The 20,804-nt window shown below is 47.6% G+C and overlaps 1 protein-coding gene across 2 annotated transcripts; it reads left to right on the top strand.

Annotated features, from left to right (window-relative positions):
• Positions 1 to 20,704, top strand: COPG1 (COPI coat complex subunit gamma 1). Of its 2 annotated transcripts, none has more exons than XM_030228043.2 (24): positions 1 to 113; positions 3,661 to 3,713; positions 4,493 to 4,573; positions 4,669 to 4,740; positions 5,542 to 5,621; positions 7,093 to 7,168; positions 7,311 to 7,403; positions 7,736 to 7,822; positions 7,973 to 8,130; positions 8,697 to 8,830; positions 9,397 to 9,464; positions 10,206 to 10,394; positions 10,845 to 10,940; positions 12,321 to 12,564; positions 12,919 to 12,994; positions 13,291 to 13,394; positions 13,506 to 13,631; positions 14,028 to 14,096; positions 14,462 to 14,604; positions 16,044 to 16,215; positions 17,172 to 17,269; positions 18,582 to 18,720; positions 19,668 to 19,766; positions 20,335 to 20,704. In XM_030228043.2, the coding sequence occupies exons 1-24, from the start codon at positions 86 to 88 to the stop codon at positions 20,463 to 20,465; spliced, it is 2,616 nt and encodes an 871-aa protein (XP_030083903.1). In that variant the 5' UTR covers positions 1 to 85; the 3' UTR covers positions 20,466 to 20,704. The 2 variants fall into 2 exon arrangements, with proteins under 2 accessions (XP_030083903.1, XP_009089333.1); XM_009091085.4 differs by lacking the exon at positions 1 to 113 and adding an exon at positions 1,014 to 1,206.
• Positions 20,705 to 20,804: the final 100 nt, after the last annotated feature.

The raw sequence follows: 20,804 nt of genomic DNA, 5'->3' as shown, positions 1-20,804 counted from the left end.
CGTGCAAAGTACAGGGTGGTGCAAGCCAGGCTGCGGCCAGGAGACACCTGCAGGGGGGCCACTGGAGCTGCTGGGGGACACGGCCATGCTCTTCGATGACTACCTGCTGCAGGGTGAGTGAGCCCTCGCACTGTGGGGTGGGCACTGGCTCTGGGAAAGGGGCAGAAGCGACTGGGGTGACCCCACATTCCATGGAAGGGACAGATTTCAGGAAGGGATGTGCCAGCAGATGGTGGGTTGGGATGAGGTGGCAAGGTGGGTAAAAGGTTTTTTGCCATCCCTGCCTGACCTGAGGCTCAGGTGATGCCCGGGCAGTGCCTGGCCCCTTGAGATACCCCCCTGCACCTACTGGGTGTGTGCTGTGGGGCTGAGCCTAGAGTTTGGGGTCCAGGGTAGAGACACGGTACCAGTAGCAGTGGGGGACAGCGGTCCTAGGAAGACCTGCCAGAGCCGGTGCATCCAAGTGGGACACTCCAGGGCAGGCAGCCTGAGTGACAACTGTCCGTTCCCTAGAAGGGGATTCTCCCCTGCCACTCCCAATTGTTCCTGAGACGCTGAGCTTGCGAGGATCTCCTCATTTCCATGTTCTGCCCCTGTGTCTCATCTGTCCTCCCCGAGACTGAGAGTGCCTCCATGCTTCTGCCGCTAGTGCCCCCTCATCTCCCCAGTGCCCTTCCCCTGCCCAGCTCGGGGATCCCAGTGCCACGCCCCATCACCAGTGTTTCCCCTGGTTCCAGTGCCTCCTGCCCTGTGCTCTCCCAGCCCCAGTGTACCGAGCAGTGTCCCAGTGTCCCCTGCAACCCCGGTGTCCAAGTGTCCCCTGCAGTGCCAGCGCCCCTCCAGCGCTGACCACGACCCGGACCCCCGCCAGCCCCGCCCCCGCCCTCCGCCAATCAGACCACTCCGCTGCCGATTGCCCCCGCCCCTTCCCTGTCAGTCACGGCTCCGCGCCACGCCCTGCACACGTCCTGGAGGGCGGGTCTGCGCCTGCGCAGTGCGGAGGCCGCCGTGCCAGTGACAGGCTGGCAGGAAAGGGCGGGGGCAGGAAGGGGCGGGGGCCGTGCCGAGACCAGGACCAGGATCAGGATCAGGATCGAAATCGGACCTAGGCTGGGACTGCCACTGCCACGGGACGGGAGGGCGGCAGCGACAGGCCGTTCGGTAGCACCATGCTGAAGAAGTTCGACAAGAAGGACGAGGAGTCGGGTGAGGGGAGGCCGAGGGCGCTGTGAGGGGAGAGACCCCTCTGTGGGTACGGAGGGCATCGGTGAGGGGGGACCCCTTCGTGGCTGCGGGGAGAGCTGTGAGGAAAGAGACCCCTCCCGTGGAAATGAGGATCTGTGAGGGACAGAGGGAGCTGGGAGGGGAGGCTCGGTGCCAGTTTGGCGGTGGGGGCTTGCTGGTGTGCATAGAACCGGTGGGGAGCACTGTGGGAGCGTTATGGGGGCACTGTGGGAGCACTATGGGAGCACTATGGAAGCACTAGAGCAGTCTGCTGCCTCCTTCTCGCAGCTGCAGCCGGAGGATAAACTGGTTGCATCGGCACAGCACACTGAGGTTACTGCCACATCACCAGGTGCAGAGCCTGAGACTAAATGTTGAGCGCTTTAGCCCTGTTCACAGTTGCCCAGCTCTGGAACAAGGTGCTATAGCCAGGTAGAATCCAGTTCATCGTTTCTGGCTCCACAATCACTGCTACTTTCGATGGATCAGAAAATCTGAGAGCACCAAGGAAACATGAAGTGATTGCCTGAGTTTTCAAAACTTTAGGCCGATTAGTAAGGAAGAGGTTGATATTTTATGTGATGTGTAATTCAGGTGGAAGCAGTGCATCATAAGACAGTGTTTCCTTAATTGGTTTAGCTTTGTGGTATCTTTTTCATCTTCCTATGAAGCTTTCTACACGTCTTGCTCTGCATAACAAATCAGTGTGTCCTGAAGCAAATTGATTCCGCTTACATTTTAGTGATTATTCTGTGTGACTGTGCTTTCTTTTCATCTTAATGGGCATTCAATGCTTTGCCCTTGTTTCCCTTTTCCAAGGCCTCTAGTGACATCTTGATAAGCAGAGAATTTAGTGAGGCAACTGTTGGAGGGGAATTGCTCTTGGCTTTAACTTTGGTGGCTTCATTTGTACCTTGCCACACCCATCAAGGTATTGACATCACCTATGGCTAGGGCTGGCAGGAGATGGACGGATCCAGTTAATTGGCTTCTGTGTCTTTGCTTTCCCTGTATGGTTTTGCTAGCCTTGGATGACCTGCTCCCACTCCCTTTGACATGTCATTTTGGCCACAAAATTATGTTTCTCTACAAATCAGAATAAATTGTTGTTAGTTTTCCAATGTTAGGAACTTCATGAACACACAACCTCTGCCCTCCCTGCATCTTTCTCCCTTTCCTTGAAAGAAAGCTGATGCAGGGTGCTGTGAGGACTGAGACCCCATGTACATTGTATTTCAGGATCCTTAGCACTATGAAGGATAAAGAGGTGATGTGGTGCTGTTTATAGCTGATTTAAGGATTGTAGACATGCTGGACCATGGAAACACTGGGCAGGTGTTTTGGAACACATTAGCATATTTATCTTAGAACTGGTTCATACTTATACTAAATACATTTTTGCTCTTTCCCCTTGCTTTCTTCTACCTCTTCTACCTCACATAAGTGTCTGTGTTTTGTTCAGCCACCTGCTGCCTTTGCAGACTTCTCCTGAGCCAGAGGAGGGCATTTTACGAACCCGGAAGGAGCCAGAGTGCAGATGTGTTTGCTTTTGTATGTAAGGCTTACTCTAGAAAAGGCCCCTGGCACCAGCCTGGCACGCTTCAAGCTTGGGTCAGGTCAGATTTTGGCCCAGGAGATGTTCTCTCTAGTGGACCAGGCTTTGGAACAAACACTAGAACAACCCTGAAAAAGGCTGCATTCTGTCCCAGGGCCAGGCTGAGCACAGATTCTAATTGAAACCTGCTTATCAATAACTAGCAGCTTTTGAAAAGCTGCAGCTTGCAAATGCTTGGGAGGCAATCTAATAGAGCACATGCAGAATGATAGTGCTTTTCCCTCTGATTATTTCATCCTTAATTGCTGAAGAATTCTAATTATTTAGTATAATTTACTTTGTTAAGTGGAACAATAACAGTTACTTTGTGTCCAGCCTATCTAGTCTGCTGTCTTGTTCTCTTAATTAGTGATAGAGCCAAAAATACTTTACTGGTGGATTTTTGTTTGGTTTATATGGGAGGGATAAAACACTCCTGACTCACCAGTCTGGCAAGTAGTACCTCTTTCTGTCTAAGCTTTTGTTCCTAGGCCTGTCCTATTGATGCTCTAACTGCCAGGAAGCTCCCAGCCCAGGCTGGAAATAGTCTTTGGGGATACAGTGGGGCACAGTTGTTTTACAGCTAATCAGTCTACCTCAGCTCACAGTCAGTTATTCTGGAGGGGATGGCAAATTGAAGAATGTCCATCTGCTCTGCCTTCCCTGCCTGCCATGAAGACATCCAGTTAGTATTACTTCAAAGAGGGTGCTGTCATTGCGTGGTGTTCATGAAGAAAATCATCCCAAAATGCTCAGACTGGTTTTAAAGTATTGGCATGGTTAAAAAGTTGCTTTCCCATGGCACTATCCTTGGAGAGACTTTTACTCTTTTTGTTTTGCAGGTGGGAATTCCAACCCATTCCAGCACCTGGAGAAGAGTGCAGTCTTGCAAGAGGTAAATCTTCAGACCATCTCCTCTCTGTACCCCACTGGATAGAGTCTCTCCCTCTCTTGAGTAGGTCTCTGGAGAACTTCAGCAAGAAAATGAGGGTTTGTTACAGTCCTGCTTGCTCTGAAAGAAATGGGCAACAGTTCTTATTTTATTATTGGACAGGTAAAGGGAGAAGGTTGAAATGGTCTCTGTAACAAATTAAAGATTGTGAACTATAAATAGTATTAAAAGGAATAAAATTTTCTGGGAAAACTCACCCCAAACCAGGAAGACTGGGAAAGTGGCCTTGGACACCCTAAATGTCTTGTGGATGACAATATTAGTGAGAGGGGTGTGAGTGGTTATTAAACAGTTCTATGAATTTTCTCTGAAGAAATGCCATTCTTTTCAAGAGCAGGTGAACATCTCAATCTCCAGCCCCTGTTGGTTCAGCATTCTCTGTTTGCTTGTGAGGTTGGGAATTGTGTTGGCTCCTGTAGTCTCAACAAGCTCAAGCTTGTCTGTCAGAAGAGTGGTGTTTTAACTAGCACACAGTGCAGACCAGTGTGGGTGAAAGTGTGATGAGAATTTAGCCTTTAAACATCTATTGCTCTTGGATTTGTAATCCCAGACTGCAAAACCAGCTGTTTAAAGGGTCCATGTTTAACAGGAATTAGAAGGAAATCTGAGCCAAAGTCATTAAGTATCTTGCCATACCTCGCTCATGATGTGTAGTTGGGACAGGCAGGACAATGTTTGCAAGGGGGGGTCAGTGTCAATGCTTGTCTGTGCTTTGTTTCCAGGCTCGAGTGTTTAATGAGACTCCCATAAACCCACGAAAATGTGCTCATATCCTCACCAAGATCTTGTATCTCATAAACCAGGTAAGAGCGAGAAAATACACATCTATACAGACGTGTATCAGGCCCAAAGCTGGTTGTGATAATTGGGATTTCCTTTCTTCTTTCCACACAACTAGGGGGAGCACCTTGGTGTCATGGAAGCCACCGAATCCTTCTTTGCTATGACCAAGCTGTTTCAGTCCAATGATGTAAGTCTGCGTTTAGTTTTCTGCATTTACTTGGTGGGGCAATTTGTCCCTTGAGATACACATTTTTATACAATCAGCTTTTCTGTCCTGTCTGAAGCTACCTGATCTGAGTGGGAAGAGCTGGGTGAAAGTTTAGAAATGGTGATCAGCTTTCTAGCCCTTCCCAGATCTTATAGCAGCTTAACTGAAGTATGCACTGCTCTTGAGGCAGAGATTCCTCTCTCTTAATTGCCACTTAACTCTGAGATTGTGGTAGACAGGTGGATTTTACTGTGTTTTGTGCCTAGCATTGAAATATCCTGCTGAGAGTCAACAATTGTGTGTTTGGAGGAGGCTGGGAGTTAGTGCCTACTCAAAGCAGTAGCACTGTCATTACTTGTCCCCCAAACTGCAAGGCTTTAAAATCATGAGACCAGTGCAGAAATTCCCAGACTCAGGAATATAAATTGTTTGCTTTCTTGATTTTGGAGCAATGCAAGGCTTTCAAACCACCAAACCAGCAAATAGTTTCAAGGCTTTCTCCTGGTTCATATGAATGACAAGTGGAAGATGAAACTGTAGATCCAGCTAAATCTGGTATCTCTGTGGCCTCACCCTAAAACTGAGGGATTTAGAAGAGGAAGAGGGGTTTTGTTAATCAGTCTGGATTATGTACATCTTTCACACTCAGGGAGTGACGCACTCTGAAGGTATCAAGTTCTTATGATCTTCGTGATAAAATTATGTAAGCAGGGGAAACTGAGATCCCTTCCTATCTGGGATCATCTCAGCTGATGTTCTTCTTGCTTATTTCCTTGCCAGCCAACTCTTCGCAGGATGTGTTACCTCACTATCAAAGAGATGTCTTCTATTGCAGAAGATGTGATCATTGTTACTAGCAGGTCAGTCACGTCACTTTTCTTGCTGTAATATTGACATGCTCTTCAGTAATGTCTGTCCAGCTTCTTGAAGTAGTCCCTAAGCAGGGTGATGAGGGAATAACACAGGGAATAATAACAATAGGGAATGCCCTTGGTGAGGAAGAAGTTTTCCTTTTAAAAGACCAATAAAATACAGACATTAAACTCATAGTGATGTATGCAGAATACGCTGTGTCCCCATATCCCATGCCCATGGATGTCTGGAGTGTCTCTTGGTTACATGACATGGTAGCGCTGCTGGCTTTTCCCCTTTTGCAAAGGCTTTTTCATTAACTCCTGTCTGAATGCCTTGAAATGTTTTGACGAATTCTGGCATAAATCCCAAGGCTTTCAACAGGTAAACAAGGATTTACTTCTCCTGTAGCAGCACTGAATATGACTTCACCAGGCAACAAAATTCCCCTCTGTGAGTTATTCCTGAATTGCTGATCATGTGTTCTGGTTTGAAAGCAAAACTAGTGAGAGACTCAAAGTCAGAAATTTACATTTCTGTCATACATAAATACAATTTATTAGGAAAAGTGAAAAAAACAAATACATGCAATTCTGCAAAAGCAAAAAAAAAAAAAACACTGACAGAGTCAGAATACAACCTGACACTTTTCTAGTTAGGGTGGTGGTAGCTGTCCAGATGAAATGGTCTTGTTGAAGTGGTGATCCTGTAGAAAAGATCTGGTCGCTTTTGTCCTCTGGAAACCAGTGGATAAGGGCTGCCTGTTCTGTCCCAAAGCCCAGATTATATCCAGGTAGGGATGCTTAGCTCTTCTCCCCTGGATAGAGCATCTCACAATGGGCTGATATCACTCTGAGTCATGTGGTGGGTCCTTGATTACCCTTAAACGGAGATGGCTCCAGGAGGGAGTTATCTCTGAGCATTGGCAAGGCATTGATGGGCCCATTAACAGGAAATAAGTAAAAAACCAGTGCCCCTCCTGGTTTCAACAGCTCTTGAGGATGGGAATAGAATACATCTTTGTATTGTAATCTAGGATGTCATGCCAGTCAAATGTCCTGTCAGAGAGTCAGGAGCACGCTGGTACGGGGTCTGTAAAGGGCTGAGGCAGAAGCCACTCTCAGGTGCTGTAATACCATGAACTCCTGGCCCTTCACAGATGGTCTCACACTGACCAGGACCCTGGGAAAAGTGCAGGAATGAGTGTTTAGTAGGAAGGACAAATGCCTCAGGTGTATATGCATGTGCTCCAGCCTCACTTGGTGAACAGGAGCCCATGCAACTTGTTGATGGGCTTGGGACCTGAGTACTGATCTTTTCCTCCTGCCTTCCCACCCCAGTGGGATTTGCCTGACATCTGCAGCTGCCTGCTTGGCATTCAGCCGAGATGCTGGCAGCCTGCTGCTCTGTGTGCACTGTGTGTGCACCTGAGAGCTGCTGGCTCAGGAGTGCCATATTGAGAGTTTCCTGTTTTCCCAGCTTAACCAAAGACATGACTGGGAAGGATGACAATTACCGAGGCCCTGCTGTGAGAGCACTCTGTCAGATCACTGATGTAAGTGCTGCTTTTCCCATGGGGCAGCTCTGTGCCCTTCACTTTTTCCTACTCTACCCCATCCCACTTTCCACTCTGCTTTTCATGCCTTTCACACTCAGAAGAGCTTTCCCATATCAGTGTTGTTTCCCTCTCCCTGCAGAGTACCATGTTGCAGGCCATTGAGCGCTACATGAAGCAGGCGATTGTTGACAAAGTGCCAAGTGTGTCCAGCTCTGCTCTCGTGTCTTCTTTGGTATGTACTTCCTGCAGCACAGGCCTGAGGGACAATCAAGCAGGGAAGCGGTCATCTATGGTGGGACTGGACATCTTGGGAGTTTCAGGATTTTGTTGCTATTCCTGTCTTTGTGAACTGAGGGACTGGCACTGACTTTGTTAGAGATCATCAACCTCCTGAGGCTGCAGCTGTCATGGCCAGATCTCTGCATGCTGATCCCTTGTTCTTCTATAAATTGCTGCTGCCAGCACACTCATGGGGAAGGCTCATTGCTTCTTAATAAAAGCTGAAATTCCCAAAGCTTCCTCCATTCTTATCTAATGGGTTGTTGTGGCTTCATCTCCTTCCAGCACTTGCTGAAGACCAGTTATGATGTGGTAAAGCGCTGGGTGAATGAGGCTCAGGAGGCAGCTTCCAGTGACAATATCATGGTGCAGGTAGGACACCCACCTCCACCAGGGGAATAGCCACCAGCAGCTGGGCATTGAGCAAATTGCTGGAGCTCAGCCAGGCACCTCTGGGCGACAGAGGGGACAAAGGGGGAAGGAACCCACCGTGGGTTTGTGACGTTCTCTTTCCCTGCACAGTACCATGCCCTGGGCCTGCTGTACCATGTGCGGAAGAACGACCGCCTGGCAGTCAACAAGATGCTCAGCAAGTTCACACGCCACGGCCTCAAGTCCCCGTTTGCCTACTGCTTGATGATCCGAATAGCCAGCAAGCTGCTGGAGGAGGAGGCTGGCAGGTGAGCAGGTTCCTTTGCCCTGCTGAAAGAACTTCCTGGTCGTGCGTATGTCTCCTTGCAGGCTCACTTGCCATCTCATTATTTCTGTCTTTGAAGAGCAGCATGCTGCTTCTACCCTCTTATTGTTGGATAAAAGCAGAGAAAATATAGGATGTCTTCGTGGTTGTTTTGAGATTACTTCTATCAGTCTTGCTTGCACATCAAATACTTGTTTCTCTGGACTTCTTAATTTTCTCTGTCTTCTGTAATTGTTTATCTAGCATGTAGGCAGTATGGCTTCCTGGTGGATAAGAGTTGTGGTGCATACAGTCATTTCCTATTATGTGAGAATTGAGGGGGATTCCCTTTAGGCTGTAAGGCAGAGGGAGTCTTCTCAGAAAACAGCCTGACTGTCAAGCAGGCTGGAAGTACAGTATAATGATCACTGCAAAATCTGGGGACAGAGTGGGTTTATGGCTGCTTTTGCCTTTCCATGGGCTGTGGGACCTGCCAATTTCTGCTGCTGAATTCTTAATTTCTGTTAGTACCTTGCTCTAATTCAATCTTGTGGGTTTTTTGTCCCTTAGCCGCGATAGCCCTCTGTTTGATTTCATTGAGAGCTGCCTGAGAAACAAGCATGAGATGGTGGTGTATGAAGCTGCATCTGCCATTGTTAATCTGCCCAACTGCACTGCCAAGGAGTTGGCTCCAGCTGTCTCAGGTAAGTGTGGTGTTTATGGTCACTGTGAGGGAATTATGAGCCTCCTGTGTTGACCCTGCTGATTGCCCCAAGAAACAAGGGCCTTGTGTAGTTTCAAGCTTTTTATGCTGCTCTATCCTTTGTTGCTTTATGCTACTGCTTAGAGCCTGTGGTGTGTGTGGATAGTTTTGTTCTTGTTAAGGATTTCCTGGTGTGTTCAAGTGTGGTTACTTCATGGGTCCATTCTGGGAAAGGAGCAGGGTTTGCATGAAATGGAGAACAGCAGTTCAAATTAATAGGAAAGATGACGAGGTGATAAATTTGGCTTTCACAAGCAGCAGAGGATAGCAGCACTGTGGAAGAAGGGGGAGGTAGGTAAGAGTTAGTCTTCAGCAGGGATGTGACAAAGGCAAAGGGAACAAGAAGAAGGGAGGAATCTGTTAAAGGCACAATTGCTTCTTAAGCATTTTTCTAGTTACCTTATGCTTGCAACTGTCTCTTCACTGAAGCTCTTGCTTTAGGTATGAAATACTTCTCAATAATAAAGTGCCTAAACATCTGTCTGTGTTGGTTTTCCCACCTTGCAGTTCTGCAGCTGTTCTGCAGCTCCCCGAAAGCAGCACTAAGATACGCAGCTGTCCGTACCCTCAACAAGGTAGGAGACAGTCTCTTGGGAGCTCCAGTAGTGTCTGATGTGCAGGGAGGTGCAGACTGCAGAAGAAGGCAGTCAGATTATGTGATGATTTTGTGTGAATAGCCTCTGTCTTGTGCTACAGCCTTACATATCATTGCTTTCTGTCTGGAATAAAACCTCAAAGAACACTCTACAAAAGAAAAAAAGAAAACCCTGATAATTTTCACTGGTCTCTTAGAATGTCACTAGTCTTAGTATTATGGCTTTCCCTTCAGAGCTTCCCATGGTGAGGAAGCTCCTTGTAAAACAGGGATGAAACTTTGGTGATGCTTCTTGCCTGCTCTGTGGTAGTCTTTGCTCCAGCTTTTCCTTTCTCCTTATAAACACTATAAAAGAAAAAGAGAGAATGGCAGTGTCTTGTAACTGCTGTGCTTCTGCCTACAGAACTGTTTTGCACAGCTAGCCTGGCTAAATTTTTGTTGGGAATTCATAGCTTTCTTTTCTTACTATATAGAGCAAAATCAGAGAATTAAAAATAATAAAAGACTGTTTATTGCTACTGCTTTTCTTCCAGCAAGGGGTGCAATTCTGCAGGAAACAAGAGCTTGTTACCTTAACTCCAGATTAGCTGTTTGTCTGAGATGTCCCTCATGTGCAGTCTATACTGCTTATTTCTATAGGAAGGAGTGAGTTTTGCTGGGTTTTCCCAACTGGGCCTTTTGCATCTCCTGAGGGATTTTCATTCTTCCTTGGCTGCTGCAGGTGGCAATGAAGCACCCATCTGCTGTGACTGCCTGTAACCTGGACCTGGAGAACCTTGTGACAGACTCCAACCGCAGCATCGCCACCCTGGCCATCACCACACTGCTGAAAACTGGCAGTGAGAGTAGCATTGACCGGCTCATGAAGCAGATCTCCTCTTTCATGTCAGAAATCTCAGATGAGTTCAAAGTAAGGAAGTGGGAGGGACACCCAGATTCCTGAAGAAACCTCATGGTCTTTGTCCATGTTTGTGTGTGTGCTCTAAACCTGGCTGGAGCTGCTTCCAGGAGCAGCAGATGTTTGCAGGGAGGACAAAATATTTGAGGCTGTCTGCCTAAGCCATGCCTCTGTCCTACATCTCCAAAGTCACAAGCCCTCTTCTGGGGAGATGCCTTCTGAGAATCAAATTTCCTTCTTCTTTCCAGTGGGTGTAGGCTTTCTTTAGGGGCTGGCCAGTGCATAAAGATCTATCTCCTCCAATTCTTAGGATTGTACCTCCTGGAACTGCATTTGTTGTATAAATAAATACAAAACCATGATTTCCAGCCTAGGGAGGCCAGCAGAAAATGGATACAATTCAGCTGTTTTTTCCTGCAGGGTGAAACAGAATTGTTTTTTACTTGCCCCCTTTTCCTGCAGGTGGTAGTGGTGCAGGCCATCAATGCTCTGTGTCAGAAGTACCCTCGCAAGCATGCTGTCCTCATGAACTTCCTCTTCACTATGCTTCGGGAGGAGGTGAGTTTGCAGGACAGCTGTGTGTGCCTTGCTTGTGTACATGAACAGTACTCCCTATGAGAGTCAGGCTTTTACTGATAAGGCTGTGCAGTGAAAGCCTCTCTAAAAGGTTTGCAGTCTAACTGCAGAAACCCCCAGCTGTGCACAATAGTTATAAGCATACTGCCAGGCATATTTTTAGTGTGGTTTTCATTCTGTGATTTTTTTTTTGGCGGGGGGTTTATTAACTCTCAAAGCAAATGCAAGCAACAGCAGATCTCTTGGCAGTCCATGTGTGTTTCACATTTGAACCAGCTTTCTTTTATACTTTGACAGCAAATTCCAAGAAGTTTTGTCTTGTACACAAAGATTCGATAACAACCTATTTATTGATAACACGGGACCCTTTTGTTCTGGTGTCTGTGCTCTGGCAGTGAAGGGATCACGAGTACCTATAACCATTCTCTGCATTCAGTCAGACAAAAATCACAGAAAGACCGCTTTACAGAGGTTTGCTGATGCTGTTTCTAAATGATCCAACATGCCTGTAGCACAGCTGGCACCGCTGCTTGCTCTGACATCACTTCCTGCCAGTTACAGCCTCTCAGTTCGGAACAAACTGGAGCATCTCATTTTGCTCCTGTGAGAAATGGACCATTCTCCTTTCCCATATTTTCTGTGGGTGGATGGTATCATTTTCAATGTGGTTTTGTACTTCAGACCATTCTGTTTTAAAGCTTTTTTAATCTGAAGTAGCTCCAGAAAGATCCAAATGCCCAGCACTGTGCATGTAATCGGCAGAGGATAGTGTGCAGTTTAATCCCCTGGTGCCTATTGAGGACATCAGTAAATAATGTCTGAAGATTGCCAAGCATCACTGGCATGTCAGGTTGTGGCTGTACTTGGAGAGGTATTGATTGCCTATCATCCCACACTAATGGAGCTATTTGCTGTGTCCTGCTGTGGCAGATACGATCCTTCATACATTTCTCTTGTGATTCATCTTCAGATGTCTCGTGCTAAAGGAGAGAGGGTTGGGTTTTTTCTGCTTCCATATGGCTGGTTTTAAGCACTAATTCTGGCAGCAGAGGATTTTAATGGAGATAAAAACCCTTCAGCCAGATGAATCCTTTTACTCTTGGGTTAGGACTCTGTTTTTTTTCTTGTCCAGTACAGCCATTCTGAAGGGAGCTCGCAAGAGAGCTGGAATATTAGCTGGCCCTCTGGGTGTAAAGAGGGTCAAAAGTGAGAGCAGAATTACTGCCCTCCTCCTTTCAAGCACACATTAAAAAGCACTGAGTGTGAGGGACCTATCAAAGGAATGATTCTCCTGTCTGGCTAGCTTAGAGTCTCTAAAATACTTTGATATTTCCAGCTGAGCAGTTCCCTTTTGCTCCTCAGGGTGGCTTTGAATACAAGAGGGCTATCGTGGACTGCATCATCAGCATTATTGAGGAAAACTCAGAGAGCAAAGAGACAGGCCTGTCTCACCTCTGTGAATTCATTGAGGACTGCGAGTTCACTGTGCTGGCCACTCGTATCCTCCACCTCTTGGGGCAGGAAGGGCCCAAAACCAACAACCCCTCCAAATATATCCGCTTCATCTACAATAGAGTTGTTCTGGAGCACGAAGAAGTCCGGGCAGGTAAGTGACAGACCTGGAAAGTTCTCTGTCCTATGAATGCCTCTGCTTTTGAGGGTTGTGATTTGCTCTAGGCCTGAGCAGATTCTTTTATACAGCAAAGATCCTGCAGTAGTATTGATGGAAGAGGCGGCCTGTGGCTGAGAAGTGGGAAGGAATATGCACTGGTTCTGAAACTAGACAAAGGTTTGCAGGCACTTTATTTCACCTCTGCTTCGTTCTAGTCACAGTTTTACTAATGTACACAGTTTACTAGTGTGGTATTTCTGACATGATGTTTGATCAAGACCAAGAAATGGAGGAAACTTCAGCTGATTCCTTTGCTTTCTAATTCAGTTTTCATGACTTTTCCTACAGGTGCTGTAAGTGCCCTTGCCAAGTTTGGGGCTCAGAATGAAGAGATGTTACCCAGTATCTTGGTGTTACTGAGAAGGTCAGTTGGGCCTCAGAGTTTTTCAACATCCTGGGTGAAATACCCTGTTTGCTTGAGAGCTTGTCTAGTCTCTTCCTCTTGTGGGTCTGAGAAGGTGCAGGGGGTACCTGTGATCCTATGATAGGATCACCAGTGCATTCAGCACCACAAAGTGGACAGAAGCCATGTGTGGGAGATTACTGTTTTTCTAATAAAATTACTAAGAGCTTGCTGGATCTCCCCTATGGCATATTTTTTCTGGCCTTGTGATGTTTCTTAGTCATGTGGATTCTGAAAGTTTTCCACTTTCCCCTCAGGTGTGTTATGGATGATGACAATGAAGTGAGAGACAGAGCCACCTTCTACCTGAATGTTCTGGAGCAGAAGCAGAAGGCCCTCAATGCTGGCTACATCCTGAATGGTACTGCAGGAAGGCCTTAAAACAAGTCCGCACCTCTTTCTGGTCTAACAAGAGTTAAACTAAAGACCTGGCATTGTTGTGGTTTCAGTGACCTGTCCCTTCTGTCCCCAGGGTTGACGGTGTCCATCCCTGGCCTGGAGAGGGCTCTGCATCAGTACACCCTGGAGCCCTCTGAGAAACCCTTTGACTTGAAATCTGTTCCTTTGGCAACAGCTCCTATCATTGAGCAAAGAGCGGGTGAGGAATCGGTCCCCTGAATGCTAGTGATTTCCCTGCTTTGGGCTTGCTGAGAATTGCTGGGCTCCATCCTATTTGAATTTAGTGGGATTGCATCTCCTGGAAAGACTAAGGCCTGCAAATCTGCTTGCTCTCACAATAATGTTTCAGTTTAGTCCAACTGCTAATAATAGTAGTAGCTGGCAATCCTCACTGGAGCTGCTGCAGTTCTAAAGCTGCTTAGGAAGCCAAGTACGAGTGTCTAGTCTATATGAAATGAGAAATGAGCTCCCTTGCTTTCCTTAGTCAAATTCCTTTCCAGACATTGATCTGTTTTCTCATTTAGTAATTTCTTACTCTTCTCCTTCAACTCTTTTGGGTTTGTTTTTGTTTGAGTGGTTTCTTTTTCATTTGCAGAAAATGCCCCTGTTGCTGTAGTGAAACAGCCTGAGAAAGTGGCAGCAACACGGCAAGAAATATTCCAAGGTAAACTGATGCAAGGCCTGTCCTCTGTCCGTGTGTGAGAACTCTGTAGCCACCTCTTGCTGAGCCTGCCTTAACCCCTCTGGCTTCTTCTTACCTTCCTGCAGTGAGTGACATGAGCTCCCAACTTAAGGTCAGCTGTTCACTCCTGGAGGGTTGGGGTGCCTGCAGTCCTCTTTTTTCTGTCTTGCAGTAGTCATGAGAAAAGGATGACTCTTTTTCATTTTAAAAGTCTCTAGGGAATGTTTATGAGTATTTGATGGATAGTTCCTTGCTGTAGCAGCTCTGGCAGCTGAAACAAGGGGTTTGACACTGCTAACATCTCCTTGTGTCTTGAGGAAGGCAGTAATTTGTGTCCTCTATTTCAGAGCAACTGGGGGCCATCCCAGAGTTTCGGGGGCTGGGCCCACTCTTCAAGTCTTCCCCAGAGCCTGTGGCCCTCACAGAGCTGGAGACAGAGTATGTGGTTCGCTGCACAAAGCACACCTTTGTCAACCACATGGTGTTCCAGGTGGGTAGCTATGGGGTGTGCTGCTGAGGACTCTCAGAAGATAATCTCCTGACTGGCTAAGAGCTTTGTTGTGAAGACAGCTCTCAGGGATATCATAGAATGGCCTGAGTTGGAAGTGACTTTAAAGATAATCTAATGTCAACCCCCCTGCCATGGACAGGGACACCTTTCACTGGACCAGGTTTCTCAGAACTCCATCCAACCTGGCCCTGAACACTTCCAGAGATGCAGCACCCAGACTCTGTGTTCAAAGCACGACACTGGAATGTTTAGTCCTTAGTTTCTTATCCATGGTAGCAGAACCCCAAAGAAAATTAATAAGGGTGGGGGAGCAATGATTACAGGTACAGTCAAATCCAACAAGCACTAAGTGGGACTGTTCTCACTCAGGAGTTGGCAGGGGGATCTGTGTTCTTTCTTCAGAGTACCCAAGCCTATGGTTTGAGCATGAAAGAGTGAAGCTTACTACATCTGAGAAGCTGAAGAGGGTACCCAAGAAAGGGATCCAGTGGGGGAGAGCTCTTCATCTGCTGTTTTGTTTTAGCCTGTACACAGGTGCTTTCTTCTGTACATCCTGGCTTTGGCTGTACCACACTGCTGCTATATGTGGGATGTTGGGATTGATGTGCCAGTCCCCTTGCCTGGGCTTCAGGGAGTCTGAGGCACAGAGAGTCCTTTGCTAGCTTGTGAGCAGCAGTGTTTTGTCCTTAGCCAGCTCCTTCCTCAAAGCTCAGAACTGCTTACACTGCCCCCACAGGGGTTGACCTTTGTTTCTGTTGTCCATCCACCAGATGCAATTGTGTGAGCTTAAGAGATTTGGCACTGCAGCTGGAACAAAATCTAATCAGCAAGTTTAGACTTGCTGAAAACTTCAAAGCTTGCTGAAACTTGCTCAGGCTGTACCTTGTTCAAGCCATGCAAACAATAATCTTTCCATCTGCTGTGAAGGCACTGTGTCCCTGTAGCTTCAAGTGGGATGACATAGGCAACACAGTACTTGCATTTCTGTAGAGCAGAGTTAACCAGGAATGACTGGAAATTGGAGGAAAAAATTGCATACTAACTGGTGGAACTGAAACAGGCAAGATCTGACACATCCCTGCCCTCACTGAATTTGTGATCCTGCCTGAGTTGCAGAGGACAGGCCTTGGATTGGTATGTGCTGGTTCATTTTAAGTCTTGTTTCCTTAAAAAAAAAGCTTGTTGGAGCACTGGACTCCCCAGCAGGGTTTTAGTTTCTCCCCTAAAGCATTTAAATGAGCACTCTTTAGTCAAGTTGCTCTGTCGTGAACCAGCTGATAGCAAGGTGCACCATGGAAGCACAGAGAGCTGGGGGTTCTTGGGCTGACACCAGGCTCCCACTGTGCCTCAGCTAAGGCTGCTCTGCAAGGAGTAGTGAGCAGCTTCAAGCTGTTGTTGCTTTCCCCTTTCCTGTTTAGTTTGACTGCACGAACACCCTGAATGATCAGATCCTGGAGAATGTCACAGTGCAGATGGAGCCAACAGAGGGGTATGAGGTCATTGGCTATGTACCTGCCAAAACCCTGGTGTACAACCAGCCAGGTACCTGCTACACACTGGTGGCACTGTCTGAAGAGGATCCAACAGCAGGTAAACTGTCTGCACTCTTTTTTCCTGAATTGCTTATCCTCACACTTTCTACCTTACATCCCAGCTAGATATTTATAGCCTGAGTATGGGTGCAGCCCTGAGTGATGCTGAGTGTGACTTGTCTTTGCTGTTTTGGTACGTGTCAAGCCTTTATTCTCCTCTGCTGGTTCCCTTGTGCTGTAGTACTGCCAAGTTGGGCTGTGAGAGCTGGCAGATGAGTTGTCTTTTGTGCACCCTGGCATGTCCTTCAGCCTTTCTTTATGTTAGACATGGGGAGGCTGATGCTTGTAAAATGCTGAGAGTGCCCAGATGCTCTGAGTAGCAAAGGGGTATTTCAGACACTGCTAGAATTTATGGGATGTCTGTTTGAATTGAACATCCCCCTCCCTGTTTGCCACTGTCCAGAACGTGAATCAGGCTTTACCTGTGCTTTGGTCTCCCTGGTTTGTGCTCTGGAACTGCTCTGCTGTCATGTTGCTGCTGTTCACTCAGCAGTACCCATCTTCTAGGGATGAGTCATCACTTCCTCTCCCAGCTGAGTGGTATTAATGAGCTGCAGCATTGCAGTGCAAGGGACTTTCATTTCAGAGGCGCAGGAACTGATTACTCTATGTGGATCTTGCCTCTTCACAAGGTGCTTATGGGACATGTTTAGTTAATATTCCCAACACAATGTGAGGTTCATTAGTAATAGCACTTTATCTGAGGATTGTGGTCTTGTACAACCATCATGAGCCTGTCTTTATCACTGTTTGCTTAATTTTATAAATAAATAGCTTGTCCTTGAGAGACAGAAACTGTTGGAGAGCTCTCTCTAGGTCAGTGGCTAAGCCTGTGCTGCTGACAGCGACGGGGAGAGCCTGGCTGCCCCAAACCTTCCCACCCCATTCTACCTCAGGGGAGTGTGGATGTGGTGGTAATGTGAGCTTTGCCTGACTTTGCTTTCTTGTCTCCAGTGGCCTGCACGTTCAGCTGCATGATGAAGTTCACTGTCAAGGACTGTGATCCCAGCACAGGCGAGACGGACGATGAGGGTTATGAGGATGAGTATGTGGTAAGAAGCTGGGCATGTACCTGATCATGGAAACTGCTGTCATTTTGTGGGGTTTTGCAGTCTGAACTCTGACCCTGCAAGCAATGATGTGATCACCATCACCAAAGTGGGCAGCATCATGTAGAGGGAGCTCTTGCTGTTTCTGATGCAGAAGGGAGTTTGTAGAGCTTGCTTTGTCTCATTTGGAGTATTCTCCTCTTGCACTGTAGATGGACACCTGACTGTGCAGGATATATGTTTTGGGAGGCCATGGTGCATCCTCCAGGTTTGGCTGACTGTGCCCTATGGGCTCCAGCAATGGCACACTCAGGGTTATGGAGACAGAGGGCTATCAGGCATCTTTTGCTCTCCACAAGTTGCTCCTGTGGTGGCACAGTTAATTGTCTAGAGGCTTGCCTGGCACAGGAAACTTGCCATCCTCGTTCTTATTCTGGGGAAGGTGGAGCTCTTCCCTCCCCAGCACTGAGACTGCTGAAAGCAGTGGTGCTGCAGAAGCACCTCTCTTCCTTGGAGAGTTAGGGATATTGTTCACAGCCTCAGCTTGGCCTGTTAGCTCCAGAGACTGTTTTCTGTGCGTTGCCTGTCACTGCTGTGAATCTGATTAGAGGCACTGCTGTGCAGTGAGTCACTGTCTTCCCAGAAAGAATGGGGAGAGTTTTTCACAATGGAACATAAAGGTTAACACTTCTTTCAGCTTCCTACCAGTCACCAAGGCAATTGAGTGATACTTAAACTCTTCATGTGTTTCATCTAGAATCAGGAGGAAATTATTTTCTGCAGCAATCATTGGAATTAATGCAGGCTGGTGTCCTTCAGGGCATTGCCTGTCCTTCATTACATACTCTGGAGGGACAAGTCTGGTTCTGCCTTGCACAGGTGCAGTCACAGCAGCTGCTCAGCTACCCTGGTGCCAGTGTTAGGTGATGGCACATGTCTGACAGTGTCTCACTGTACCAGCCTACAAAATGATAAGCCAGAAAGGCAAAAACAAGCTTACATGCATTTCAGGGAAGCAAATGCTCAAGCAGTTATTTATAAGCTTTTGTTTTTCCCTTTGTTTTGGCCATTTGTCCAGTGCTTTGATCTCTGTCCGACCAAGAGCTGTGCTTGGAGCAGGAACGTGGTTTGTAAGCCCTGGAAATGGCATCACTGTGCCCTTCTCAGGCCTAGCAGTTGCTCAGTAGCAAACCAGAAGTGGAAGTGGAGGCAGTCTCTGCATTCACCTGATCTTAGGGGATCCAGTCTAAAGTTCACTCTGAGGATTTCAGGGTTAAGAACAACTATGTTTCACTTGAACCTCTTCTACCTCCAGCTTGAAGACCTGGAGGTTACAGTGGCTGATCACATCCAGCGAGTTCTGAAGCCAAACTTTGGAGCCGCCTGGGATGAAGTGGGTGATGAGTTTGAAAAGGAAGAAACCTTTACTTTATCTGCTATTAAAACCCTTGAAGGTAAGGAAGGGTGTGTGAGCACAGCAGAGCTCTTATTTTCCCTCTTGCAGAGTCCAGAGGCTCAGTCTGGCTCACTTTAGATCTGTCACAGAAAAGCTAATGGGGCAAAACCCTTCACAAGCTTTACACCACAGCTGTTAAACAGGGAGCTGTAGTTACTGTCATAATAAGTTAATTCCAGTTTCAAAGAAACTAGTGAGTGTTTTGTGAACAGTAGGGACCAGGCTGGATTGTGGAGGCAAGAGAATATCTTGCTTTGCTCTTATGCTTAACCCTTCCAAGCAGACAGACCATAGCTCACTTATGAACTCCCACCATTCTTCTTGAGACCAGTAATAAAAAATGAAAACATCAGAAGACATGAGGCTGGTGAGCAGGCTGGTGGGGTAAACCCTCTTCTCTTTTATCATCCATCAGAGTCCTTCTATTTTATTCACAAGCCTGTCAAAACTCAATTCTTTTGATGCCTTGCAGAGTGTCCTTGTCCTGTAGCCATTTCTGTGCTCCCTTGAACAGCCCCTTGGGGTTTGAAACACTCACCCTGAGGCCTTTTCATATTTCTCCTGAAGACCTGTGTCTCCTGCAAGACATCTCCTCCCTTTTCAAGTCTCCAGAGAAGCGAGCAGGCTGACAGGGCTGTGCAGTAAGTGCAGCCAGCTGCATTCTCCTCCTGCCTTTGTCTGACTCACTCCCCCTCTTCTTTCTGTTGCACATTTGCTACATCAGATAACAGAACTCTCCCATGGTGGTGGGGGGTTTTGTGTGTTGCCTTTGTCGTCCTTGTAACCTCCAAAACCATGATTCTGACCAGCGGTTTGTGTCCCTCAGGACAAGGAACGTGAACTCTTACATGTAGGGAGAGCTTGAGTCACTTTTAGGTGCTCTTTATGTGCCCCTGTTAAGATATCTGTGACACAGAGCCCATTTTATTGCTTTTTTCCTAACAGAGGCAGTGAGCAATATTGTGAAGTTCCTGGGGATGCAGCCCTGTGAGCGGTCAGATAAAGTGCCAGATAACAAGAACTCTCACACACTGTACCTGGCAGGTGAGCTATGGGATGAGGTTCTGCTTGAGGAGCAGCTCTGGGAGGTTACACAGAGCTGCCTGTTGAAAATCAGGGCAGGAGTTCCTGACGGAGTCCACTGTGCTCTGGGTTGGATTTTGAAATTTGTTCCTGCCATGATTTCTGTCTCTACAGTGCAGAGCAAGTGGTCTTGGGATCAGGGAGGGTGCTGTGGTGGAGGGGATGTTGGGATCAGACCCAGGTTAGCTGGGTGGAATTTGCTGTCCTTGTGATCTCTGGCGTCCTGCTTTGGAGTGAGAGCCTGATGTGGAAAAGACAGCAGCCTTGCCCAGCAGAACAGATGCGTACCAGAGCTCTTAGACAATCCTGGATCTCTTCTCACCTGGAGTTTATTTTACACTTTGGTTTCATGGGTTTTACAGTAGCAGGAGTCACAGGTATGTTACAATGAATGGGAACTGAGCTGCTTTAGGGTCTCTCCTGGCCCAGTACTAGGACTTGCCAGATTTTGCAGTAGTGTTCATCTTCAGACTTGCAGAGGAAAGCAGCCTGCAACGTGCTCACCCCTTCCTCCCCCTGTTCTCTGCAGGTGTGTTCCGGGGTGGCCATGACCTCCTGGTGCGGTCTCGCCTTGTTCTCACTGACACGGTGACAATGCAGGTCACGGCCCGCAGTGCAGAGGAGCTTCCTGTGGATGTGATCATGGCCTCCGTCGGATAAACCCCCTTTCCAGGACTGTCCTAACTCTGAGCCCCCACCGACAGCAGAATAAGGATCACAGTCACTACAGCAGCTTTTGTGTTCTCTGCAGTACAGCTGTACTTGGGGCTTTGTCTATAAAATCACCATGTTTTTAATCTCTGGCTACGCCGCGCTCTGTGCCCGCGACACAGCGTCGTAGCCACTGCTCCCTGTCCTCCTCCCGCTGTCGTTCCAATAAAGCAATGTTGTGGTTCTTCCTGGCTGTGTCGGGGGCGGGACCGGCGTTTCCGCGGCGGGGCCGGCCCTGTCCCCGGCCGCAGCCCCTCCCCGCGGCGGGCGGGAGCGGAGCGCGGCTCC

The sequence above is a fragment of the Serinus canaria genome, chromosome 12 (assembly GCF_022539315.1).
Source record: "Serinus canaria isolate serCan28SL12 chromosome 12, serCan2020, whole genome shotgun sequence".
In the NCBI taxonomy this organism is placed as follows: Eukaryota; Metazoa; Chordata; class Aves; order Passeriformes; family Fringillidae; genus Serinus; species Serinus canaria.
This window is presented reverse-complemented; position numbering and strand designations above follow the sequence as displayed.